Below are 12,456 nucleotides of genomic sequence, written 5' to 3'. Positions count from 1 at the left end.
ACCACTCCTGTGTTTTTTAAAAAGACTATCTCTGACATCCCCCTTTACTTTCCTCCAGTCACCTTAAAAGTATGTCCTCGTTTAGCCATTACCATCCTGGGAAAAGGGTGCTGGCTGTCCACTCTCTCTATGCCTCGAAGTCTTATAGACCCCTGTCAAGTCTTCTCTCTTGCTCAAAAAGGAAAAGCCCTAACTCACTCTTTCCTCATACAGCATTCTCCTCTCCACTCTCTAAAGCTTCCATATCTTTCCTATAATGAGGTGACCAGAATTGAATGCAGTACTCTTATGATCTAACCGGAGTTTTGTAGAGCTACAACATTACCTTGCGACTCTGGAACTCAATCCCCTAACTAATGAAAGCCAAAAATCTGTACACTTTGTTATCCGCCTTATCACCTTGCATGTCAATTTAGAGAGATCTGTGGTCTTTGTACCCTACCATCAAGACTATCCAAAGTGTATCAAGGATGTGTACCTTAATGTATACATTATATTAAAGAGGAAATGCATAAATAGAACATGCATCAATTGAGTGATATCTGCATGTGGAATGCCCAGTGATCCTCATATTGATCACTGGGTGCCCCACAATGTGTATCCATTTCCATTCCTGTTATTCATCAGTGTGTCTCTCTTAACTATTGTTTACTAGTCCATGGTACTGCAACCCATTTAGTCCCATCGTAAAAGTAATATCTTGCACTCTTGTATTCTTTGCTGTCCTGTTCTTTGCATAAAAAGCTAAAGTGGAGATTCATAGAAGGATGCCCTGTTTTTTTAACACAAGCCTGTCTTGGGTATATTTTAGTTTTACCATTAGGTGGTGCTGCATATTCTCTGTACTCAAATGTACAACGGTTAAGTTTCTTTAAAAAATAATAGCTTTTCGTGATTTTTTTTCACCAAACTAATAGGATGTTAATACCTCTCAGACTTAAATAACTACTTGATTAATAGGAGTCATATGCATCAGTAGATCTATTCTAATATTTTTAAATGAAAACAAATTGCATCTTTAGTGATTTATACTAGTTGTTACACTTCACTCAAGATCCTGGTAGGCTCATTCTTTCTGCTTGTTCTTGTCCCACTGAACTTTGCCTCATACCTTGACTCTGTCCTGTCTCCCATTTTCCATTCCCTTCCCTTCCCCTTATGGTAGGCTCATGAAGAAAGCTTGTGGATTTGGAATTGGCTTGCCCACAGAGGACACAGTAAATGGAGCATATTGTGCTTGAAGGTCCATGACCAGTGGTGTGTCACAAGGATCTATTTTGGGACCTCTGCTCTTTGTGATTCTTATAAATGACTTAGATGAGGAAGTGTAAGGATGGGATAGTAAGTTTACAGATGACACAAAGGTTGGTGGTTTTTGTGGAAAGTATAGAAGGTTGTACCTTCCAATGGGAAGTTGACAGAATTGAGAAGTGGCAGATGGAGTTCAATCTAGAAAAGTAGCAAGTGATACACTTTGGGAGATTGAACTTCATGGTAGAGTGCAAAGTTAAAGGCAGAATTCTTGGTAGAGTGGACCATGCATCCTTCAAAGTTGCTGTGCAAATTGATTGTGTGGTTAAGAAGGCGTATTGTGTGTCAGCCTTTGTTAGTCAGGGGATTAAATTCAAGATTCGCGGGGTAATGTTACAGCTCTATAATCTGGTTAGACCACACTTGGAGTATTGTGTTCAGCTCTGGTCACCCCATCATAGGAAAAATGTAGAAACTGTAGAGAGGATGCAGGAGAGATATACTAGGATGATGCCTCGATTAGAGAACATGTCTTTTGAGAAAAGGTTGAACAAACTACAGCTTTTCTTTTTGGAACGAAGGAGTATGAGAAGAGACTTGATAGAAGTGTATAAGCTAAGTAAGATAAGAGGCATAGATGAGTGGACGGTCAGTGCCCTTTTCCCAGGATGGCATTGTGGGTACCACAGTAGTGTAGTGGTTAGTACAATGCTGTTACAGCTCAGGGCATTGGAGTTTGGAGTTCATTTCTGATCTGGAGAAAAAGGATGCTTATGTGAGAATGCTGTCCTTGGACTACAGTTCAGCATTCAACACCATAGTTCAATCCAGGCTCAACAAGAAGCTCAGAGACCTCGGCCTTGACCCTGCCTTGTGCAGCTGGATCCTGGACTTCCTGGCAGATCGCCAGCAGGTTGTAAGAGTGGGCTCCAACCCTCTGATTCTCAATACAGGAGCCCCTCAGGGCTGCGTACTGAGTCCTCTCCTTTACTCCCTGTATACCCATTCCTGTGTCGCCACCCACAGCTCTAATTTGCTAATAAAATATGCCGACGGCATTACATTGATTGGCCTTATTTCAAACAATAGCAAGGTGGCCTACAGGGAAGAAGTCATCTCTCTGACACAGTGGTGTCAAGAAAAGAACCTCTCCCTCAATGTCGCAAAAACAAAGGAGCTGGTTGTGGATTACAGGAGGAATGGAGATGGGCTAACCCCTATTGACATCAATGGATCTGGGGTTGAGAAGGTAAGCAGCTTTAAGTTCCTCAGCATCCATATCACCGAGGACCTTGTGGTCTGTACACACTAGCTGTGTGGTGAAAAAGGCACAACAGCACCTCTTTCACCTCAGACGGTTGAGGAAGTTTGGTATGGGCCCCCAAATCCTAAAAACTTTCTACAGGAGCACAATTGAGAGCATCCTGACTGGCTGCATTACTGCCTGGTATGGGAACTGTACCTCCCTTAATCGCAGGACTCTGCAGAGAGTGGTGCGGACAGCCCAGTGTATCTGTAGTTGTGAACTTCCCATGATTCAGGACATTTACAAGAACAGGTGTGTAAAAAGGGGCCCGTAGGATCATTGGGGACCTGAGTCACCCCAATCACAATCAATTCTAGCTGCTACCATCTGGGAAATCGTACCGCAGCATAAAATCCAGGACCAACAGGCTCCAGGACAGCTTCTACCAGGCCATCAGACTGCTTAACTCACGCTGTTTTGAGTGTACTCTATGTTACATTGACTGTTCTGTTTATTATAAATTATTATGATTGCACATTTAGACGGAGACGTAATGTAAAGATTTTTACTCCTCATGTATGTGAAGGATGTAAGAAATATTTAGTTCAATGTCATCTGCAACAAGTCTGTGCATCCTCCCAGTGGAATAGATGGGTTTTCCCTGGGTGCTTCCGTTTCCTCCCACAAACCAGGTAGGCTAATTGATCTGTGATTAGGTTAGGGTTAAAATCGGGATTGTCAGCTAATTGTGGCTCGAAGGGTCGTAAGGGCATTCTCTAAACTGTATCACTAAATAAATAAAATAAAAGGACATACTCTTAAGGGGATTGGAGGAAAGTATGGTGGGGAGGAGGTATCAAAAGTAGTTTTTTTTAATAAAGTGGTAAGTGCATTGCCGGGGGTGGTAGAGGCAGATACATAGGGACATTTAAGAGACTCCTAGATTGGCTCATGGAAGGATTTGTGGGAGGGAAGGGTTAAACTGATCTTCGGGTAGGTTAAAAGGTTGGTATAGCATCATTGGCCAAAGGTCCTCTATGTTATATATTCTGCTCTGTTATATGTTCCCTCCTTGCATTCCCTCCACCATTTTGACGATTTCTGATTCCTTAGTCCTCACCACCTCATCATTATGGATGTCCAGTCTTTATATATTTACATTCCTCCATCAAGGTCTCAAAACCCTTCACTTCTTTCTGCAGTGATCCAACCAGCTCCCCACTACTAGCACTATCATCCACCTGGCAGAACTTGTTTTTTTTTTACCCTGAAGAACTTCACTTTTTAATTCCTTTTACTTCCTGCAAATCTAAGGAGTAGCTATGAACGCTGGCTTGGGCCATAGCTATGTCTTTTTGTTGGTTCTGCAAGGTAGTTCTTAGTGTAAATCTGTTCTGGTGTTACTCCCCACCTCTTTCTCTGTTCCACAGACAACTGCAATGGTGCTGTTTCCTATTCTCAGGCAGAGTTTATTTTCTGCTCATTTGTACCTTGCTTTCAAATTCACATGGGCCATTTCTGACACCCCCCCCCCCCCCATCTACGTCTCCATCATACAGTACGTCCACATTATGCTAGATAATTTTGAAAACGAAGCTTTTTATCTTCGTTTTGACCTTCTGTCCACACTGAAACGGCGTTTTCACCCTCCAAAAACGGAGATTTTCAGAAACGGTCTCCAGAGTGAATAAATCTGAAAGCGCCAAATATCCATTCTGGTGTGTACGGGGTAAACGGAGAGATTTAAAAACGCTGTCATGACAACATCACAACAACAATGCTTTTTCTGCTTCTGCTTAGTACTGCGCAAGCACTGCCGGACGGCTGTTAAAACGCGCAGTCGGTGTGAACGGCGTGAGAGTTAAATTGTAAAGTGAGCTTTTTTGACTATTTAAAACCGCTGTCATGACGTGCCAGAACAGATGGTCGCAGCGCGGCATTTCGTTGTTTTCTTGAACGCAATCCCTCACATAACCTAACAATTTCAGAACAGACGGCAACGAGACTGAAGCCAGAAGAGTTAGAAATGTACTCACCAAATACTTTGACCCATAGCTTACAAAATAAATAAGTATACTCACTTTGCCGTTTTCTGTCCTTGCTTGTATGAAGGTGGTTTACCTATTTATGCAAGTACTTCTCTGACAATAGAGGTGTAACAGCCTAATGTAACATTGTATGGAAATACAAGATAACACTGAAGCAGACATGTTTTATATATTTAACAAGGTGCTTTATTAATGCAGCAGAGTTAGTCAGTTTTTCAATGTTCGTCGTCAGCCGGGTCATACTGTCTGTGAACTCCCTGTCGGTTGCCTCCATACGCTCCAGTATTTGTTTTTAGTTTTAAGTCCTCCTGCGCGAGAGCCAAGAGCAATTCTTTGAAGTTTTTCTACTCTGTAACTGGACAAACATGCACCAAGTATACCATTTCCTTTTCGCTTGTTTTCTGTGTGTCCTGTGCGTGCCCAGTAGAGGAGGTTTGCCTAAATATCCGTGTTAGTGTGGACAGAGATATTTTGAAAAATACTTAGTGTGTACGCCTGTCGTTTTTACTCAAAACCAGCGTTTTCAAAATTATTCGGCGTAGTGTGGACGTAGAAAAGTACATAACAGGAAAAGGCTCATTGATACATCATGTTTGCACCAACCATGAAGCCAAGTTAAACTAATCCCATCTGCTTGCATAGGGTCTGTGTTCTGTCAAACTCTTCCAGCTCATGTCTCTGTTTAAATACTTCTTCAATGCTGCTGCATATCTGTTTCTATCACCTCCACAGCAGCATTTTCCAAACATCTACTGATTTCTCTGTTCTCCCTAAAGTAGCCAAGGGTTTTAAGCAAAGACAGTGACTACAAAAATGTAATAGTATCAGCTTAAATTTAGTGTTTATATTTGTGAAAACATTAGAAACAAGATCATTTGTTTAAGGTTAGTATGATTTGAAAATTGGTTCAAATTATTATTAGTGACTGGCATGTCAAATTATTCCTCCCTAAATTAGGCAAAGAAAACACCATATATTTCTCTAGCGACACACCCAAAATGCTGGTGAACACAACAGACCAGGCAGCATCTATAGGAAGAGGTACAGTCGACGTTTTGGGCCGAGACCCTTTGTCAGGACAGGATGGTGCCTGGTCTGCTGTGTTCCACCAGCATTTTGTGTGTGTTGCTTGAATTTCCAGTATCTGCAGATTTGCTTGTGTTTATATATTTCTCTATATATGCTGACCAGATCTCAACAACCCACTCCTTACCCAAAACCAACTCCACTAATAATAATCTAGGGACCATCTTTCCTTCCAGGGTCTCACTTGGTTTGCATCCTCTTGCCAATCAGTGTGCCAAAACCCTGCAGTTCATGTCTGCGTCACTGGAAGAGGCATTGCCGATTGATGGTTGGGACATGAGGCTGGAATGTCAGAGCTGTTATATGATGTACTCCTACCTGAAAGTAATATTTGTAGAACACTTGGCAACATTGCTAAACCCCATCATATATGGCAGACATTCCTAGCAAATACTGCATCATAGGTCGGTGATGTATGATATGGGACTGGACCTTTCCTGCGCTGAGGAATAGGGAAGGGAAGCTGCACCCAACCCAAAGGGACAGACTTTTGAACTTTGTTACAAACCATAACTGACAGCTCAAACCCAACAGGTTTTTCATTTTATATTCGGAGACAAAGAACACAAGGTGTAGCACAGTAGGATACCACAGACACAGGAGGGAAGAGCAACTCAGCATAAGTTAACAATGTTTGATTGCTAATCCACAGAACAGCAAGTACAAGTAACAAAAATAAAACACACACAACTTAGAAATAATTATAACAGTGAACAATAGTTAGCCTAATACATTTCTGTGCACATAAACTATTTACAGGTTAAAGATAAAAGGTAATTTTGTTTCAATGAAAGAATTATGGTCTATTTTCATTGGGATGATTTAATCAAACAGATGAAAACTAAAATAAAACCAAGCAATTTGCAGCCACATACCATAAAACGGTTGTAAAAGCCATTTATATTACTTTCCATGAAAATTACAATGACCAGTTAGGCTACTAACCGATAGGCTACCCACGCGGTCACAGGGAGAAATGAACTCGAAACTTTGACGCCCCGAGCTGTAATAACTCGTGCTAATTGCTAAGCTACCATGGCATCTTCAAGTTCATGAACAACAAGATTTGGGAAAACATCATTTTTCACTTCACATAAGACATTTGTCATAAACTGATTCTGTTTTAGAAGGGTGAACAAAACTCAGAAGACTTAAAATGCATTGGAAGCCACTCAGGGAATGTACAGTATACTGAACTAATACCTGGAAACTACCAGATAGTCTTTCGAAGACAAATTGACTAGACTAGGGCTTGTATCTCTGGTTACTCAGTCCACACAGCTCTGCACAATCGGTGTTTTCAAATTTACACACTCTAGAGGGCGTTTTAGAAAAGCTCCGTTTTCGGGGGAGGAAAACGCCATTTCAGTGGGACGGAGGGTCAGAACAAAGAGAAAAAGCTTTGGTTACGGATTTACCCGGTCCAGTGTGGACGTAGCCTCAGGAGACAAGCTATTCACTGGCAATTACTGTATGACAAAACCCACTGATTTCCAGAACTACCTTGACTACATATCTTCCTATCCTGTGTGTCCTGTAAAGATGCCATCTTTTCTCCATTTTCTCTGCTCAGACGTGTGCTCTCAAGATGAAGTCTTCCTTTCCAGATCATTTGAAATGTTCCTTTTTTTCCAAGAAGCATGCCATTTCTGTGCTTGATGCAGCCCTTTTGCATTTTCAAAATTTGCCAGGTTCCTGCTCTCGCTCCACCTTCCTCCAAACAGAACAGCAATAGAGTTCATTTGCTCCCACATTTCACCCTGCCAGCCTCCACATATAGCTCATCATCCTTTGTCATTCCTGATAGTTGCAACAGAGTGCTACTGCTCATCACATCCCATGTCTGCCTGCCTCTCTCTCTCCCCCCCTGCCACCCCTTTCACTGGGATCACTACTTCTGTGACTCTAGTTTCTTATCTCTCACCACCCAACCCTTCTGGCACATTCCCCTTCAACTACAGGTGTGACATTGATAGGTGCAATACCCCTACCTGGCTCTATACTTCTCCCCTTCTTCTCCCCACCCCTTGCCTTTGTCAACTGCTTCCACATGTTATCCTCTTGGATCTGATTTCATCTTTCCCCTTCCACCAGCTGGCTGCATCTGCCCATCGTTCTACCTATCACTTACTAGCCCTGTTAGATCTATCCCCAGCCCCTTTTTATAACAGTTCCCTTCCCTGTCTACTCTTAGTCTGTCGCAGGGTCTCAATCCAATACATTAGTAGAGTCGTAAACACGAGGAATTCTGCAGATGTGTGTTGCTTACAGTAGTAGAGTCCTTTCCTTCCCGAGATGTTTCTCAATCTGGGTTCCTTCTTGGTCCGGATTACAGCATCTGCAGCTTTTTGCATTTCTCTTGTATTCTAGTTCCTTTAGACTGGATTTCAGGAAATCTTAAATTAACAAATTCATGGTGTTTTTTAAAAAAAGATGCAAAATTTAGATTTACTGACCCCAGAAATCAATTCAAGCTTTTTTATACATTCTGAAAGGTGAGCTTGGTGGTGTTGGTCTAATTATTTAAGTAACGTCTTGCATATAGCAAGTAACTACAGTTGTGCAGTAAATAATGGGAATTTCCACATCAGATGGCACACTGAGCAATTTAATATTCCTGTAATTGCTGTAGTGGGGTGTTTTGTGCCAAATAACATTATTAAACTTTTATTCTCAAAATCAACATTGCTCGATATTTGTGCTGCAAATTGCTGTAACTATGATCAAATGATCCACAAATAGTAATACTACACATGGGATCTGGTAAACATTGGTCAACTGGCCCATCTTGTCACGAAGTGGATAGACAAATAGTGTCAATGGTAGAGGAGGAAACAAGATAAAATATTGTTAAATGTAGAATTAGAATGAAACTAAATCAAATGAGAATAAACTGAAATAGTGAAGAACTTTTGAACTTCAAAGAAAATATCAGAAGAGGAGGATATTGAAATCCATTTGGATTTCAGAATGGTGACTTGGTGATCAGTCATTTAGAAGTTAATGGGCAAGTAGCAGTATGGATGCATACAAAATAATTTTTGACCCATGTGGAATAAAAAAATGTAGTGATTGAAAACATTGATACCTATGGAAAAACTGCTTACAGAGTGAATGCATCCACTGCAAGATGAATTTTGTATGAGGTTACCTTCAGATTCTATTTTCTGTTTTATTAGACTGCTTGTTTTTGCCCTTACATTATTTAAGAAAATAAATTGTTCTAAAATTTATTAAATATCCTTTTAATTTATTGCCATTTTTTCAGTCCTTTGTTCCTTCCTTTCAAACTAGTTCCATTCCACCCTCATTTCCTTATCATTTGAAGTTGACTACTGTATGACTTTTGTCTTGTGTTATTTGAACCATAATTAGTTTACCAATGCCACTACAGTTCTGCTCTTTTTGTCCAAATGATTCTGGTATAACATCCTTGATAGGAACCAGCAATATTTGTTTTTCATGTGCATGGTGAAAAAGGAATCTGAAGGCAAGTAACTATAGATACTGAAATCTGAAAGAAGAGCAAACTGCTGAAGTACTCAGGTGAAAAAGGATTCTTGTATTGAACAGAAAGTGCTTTTAATACTCAGCAGGTCAGGCAGAATCTGTGGAGAGGTAGAGAGTTAACATTTCAGATCAGTAATTTTTCATGTTGTGATCTCTATATTCTGCAGGGAAAGACTCGGGGGGGGGGGGGCACACAGCCATTATGGTTCCAATGCGTGAAAAGAGTGAAAATAACATTGCTTAACCAGCTGTGAATTATCAGCATCTTTTGCTTTTTATGTAATTTTTTGAATATTTAGAATACTTGATTAAATTTTCAGCACATGAAGTGTTTTCTTTGGGAGTGCTGAACACATTGATTAACCAGTCTATATTTCATTTCCTCCTTTTGGTTTCTTTTGTCTCTTAGCTTATTTGAATGTGGTTGAAAGCTCCCATTATCATTTTCTGCCTGCTACTAGTGTAGATTTTCTTATGTATTTTTCCAATCTCCTTACATTATACCACTTAAGGGTAATGACGTAATTTTAATATAATACGCATGATATCTGTCTAGTTTGCTGGTAACTACATATTTTTTTCTGCTGCCATTGTTATCTCTGCTGGAAAATGACACGGAGAGGTAGTACTGGGGGAATAAAGAAATGATGGGCGAACTGAATATGCATTTTGCATCAGTTTTCACTGTAGAACACACTAGCAGTATGCCGGAAGTTTGAAGGTGTCGGGGCAGAAGTGACTGAAGTTGCCAGTACTAGGGGAAAAGGTGCTTGGGAAACTGAAAGGTCTGCAGGTAGACAAGTCACCTAGACCAGATGGTGTACACACCCCAGGGTTCTGAAAGAGGTAGCTGAAGAGATTGTGGAGGCATTAGTAATGATCTTTCATTAGATTCTGGAATGGTTCCGGAGAACTGGAAAATTGCAACTGTAACTCCACTCTTCAAAAAAGGAGAGAGGCAGAAGAAAGGACATAATAGGCTAGTTAGTCTGACCTCTGTAGTTGGGAAGATGTTGGAGTTGACTATTAAGGAAATAGTTTTGGGGTACTTGGAGGCCATAGTCAACATGGTTTCCTAAAGGGAAAATCTTGCCTGACAAATCTGTTAGAATTCCTTGAGGAAATAACAAGCAGGATAGACAAAGGAGAATCAGTGGATGTTGTGTACTTGGATTTTCAGAAGGCCTTTGACAAGGTGCCACACATTAGGCTGCTTAACAAGTTAAGAGTCCGTGATATTACAGGAAAGATAATAGCATGCATAGAGCATTGACTGATCAGCAGGAGGCAGAGAGTGGGAATAAAGGGGGCCTTTTCTGTTTGATTGCCAGTGTCTAGTGGTGTTCCACAGGGGTCTGTTGGGACTGATTCTTTTTACGTTATATATCAATGATTTGGACGATGGAGTCGATGGCTTTGTGGCCAAATTTGCAGAGGATATAAAGGGATGTGGAGGGGCAAGTTGTGTTGAAGAAGCAGAGAGGCTACTGAAGGACTTGGATAGAATAGGAGAATGGACAAAGAAGTGGCAGATGGAATACAGTGTCAGGAAGTGTATGGTCATGCTGCACTTTGGTCGAAGAAAGTTCAAATGGAGAGAAAATCCAAGGTGCAAAGAGACTTGGGAGTCCTTGTGCAGGATTCCCTAAAGGTTAATTTGCAAGTTGAGACAGGAGTGAGGGAGACAAATGCAATGTTGGCATTCATTTTGAGAGGACTAGAATATAAAAGCAAGAATGTAATGTTGAGGCCTCACTTGAGTGTTGTGAGCAGTTGAGGGCCCCTTATCTAAGAACGGATGCACTGACATTGGAAAGGATTCAAAGGAGATTCATAAAAATGATTTCGGGATTGAAGGGCTTTTCATGTGAGGAGCTTATGATAACTCTGGGCCTGTACTCACTTAAATTCAGAAGAGTGATAGGGGATCTCATTGAAACCAATTGAATGTTGAAAGGAGTTGATAGAGTGGATGTGGAGTGGTTGTTTCCTATTGTGGGGGAGTCTTAAGACCAGAGGATACAGCTTCAGAATAGAGGGACGCCCATTTAGAACGGAGGTGAGGAGGAATTTCTTGAGCCAGAGAGTGGTGTATATGTGGAATTCATAGCCACAGGCAGCTGTGGAGGCCGTCTTTATGTATATTTAAGACACAGGTTGGTAGATTTTGGATAAGTCAAGAGCATGAAAGGATTTTGGGGGGGGTGGGTGGAAAAGGCAGGAGATTGGGGCTGAGAGGGAAAATGGATCAGGGCAGACTTGATGGGCCAGAAGGCCTAATTACGCTCCTATATCTTATGGTCTTTAGCTAATTTACATTGCTTCTCAATGCCTAATATTGTGTGTGCATGATCTTAAAAGAAAAGGTCAGATCTATACTAATAGGAGTGATGACTGAGAAAACGTTGTGGATTTGAGCATTGATTTCCTCATGTGCAAGTAGGATGTAGGCTTTCTGACTTTGGAAGTTGGAGCCATTAATGAATAAGTTTGTTAGAAACCTGCCAATGGATTGTAGACCAGAGAAATAATATATTTGGTTTTTGTACTTTTGAAAGTCTTGATCCTCGGGATCAATCATGGGGGCTTCGTCAATTGTAGCTGAAGGAAAGGTGTTGGAAAAAGTGCCATTGTTGCTACATGACCTAGTTATGATTGAACAATTTATGGGAATCTGTTGTCTTTGGCCAGTAACACAGTCTGCTAAAATCAGCTTATGAATTTCAGCTTGAGCATGATATTGTGCTATTTGCATTCAATGTGTAATCTTGTACTATGCTAACTGTTAAGGTCCTACATTAAGGCTAAAAGGAACCTTATGAAGAGAATTTATCAGTGGGCGCCAGTTCAACATTAATGCACAATGAACACTTGAAGTAATTAGCTATTCCTTGAAATAATTAACTTTTTTCTGTAACCTCAGTCTGTGGCCATAGTTACAGCTGTCCTTCAACTAATGTGCTAAGAATATACTTCCACCGAGATGTACATTAAAGTACAACATATTAATTTAAAAATGACAGCTCCCTCAGTAATTTGGTTCATTAAGTCTAAAGCTAAATGCAGCTCTGATGATTCATAGCCATGGCTTTATCTCTATAAGTTGCCAAAAAGCATTCCCTTCACGTTTGCAAAAAGTTCAAGTAATTGTACTATATAAGTTGAGCATAGAGGCTTCAGTGAATATTTGTGATACCTGCTCATGTAACCCAGTGGTCCCAGTGGACTGGTGCCGGGCTGCGAGGAAACAATATGATTTGGCGATGGATGAAAAATCTTTCCTCATTTTGGTACCTTTCCTCATTCCCTGTCATG

The 12,456-nt window shown here is 40.8% G+C and overlaps 1 protein-coding gene across 1 annotated transcript in view; it reads left to right on the top strand.

Annotated features, from left to right (window-relative positions):
* Window positions 1–12,456, top strand: part of gpatch8 (G patch domain containing 8) — a 134,896-nt gene that overhangs the window by 53,867 nt on the left and 68,573 nt on the right. Inside the window, exon 6 of the mRNA XM_072248982.1 lies at window positions 2,341–2,451. Coding sequence (XP_072105083.1) covers window positions 2,341–2,451 — 111 coding nt within the window. The remainder of the gene's footprint in view (window positions 1–2,340; window positions 2,452–12,456) is intronic.

The sequence above is a fragment of the Mobula birostris genome, chromosome X (assembly GCF_030028105.1).
Source record: "Mobula birostris isolate sMobBir1 chromosome X, sMobBir1.hap1, whole genome shotgun sequence".
NCBI lineage: Eukaryota > Metazoa > Chordata > Chondrichthyes > Myliobatiformes > Myliobatidae > Mobula > Mobula birostris.
Note: the sequence above shows the minus strand (reverse complement) of the source record. Positions and strands in the feature narration are given on the sequence as shown.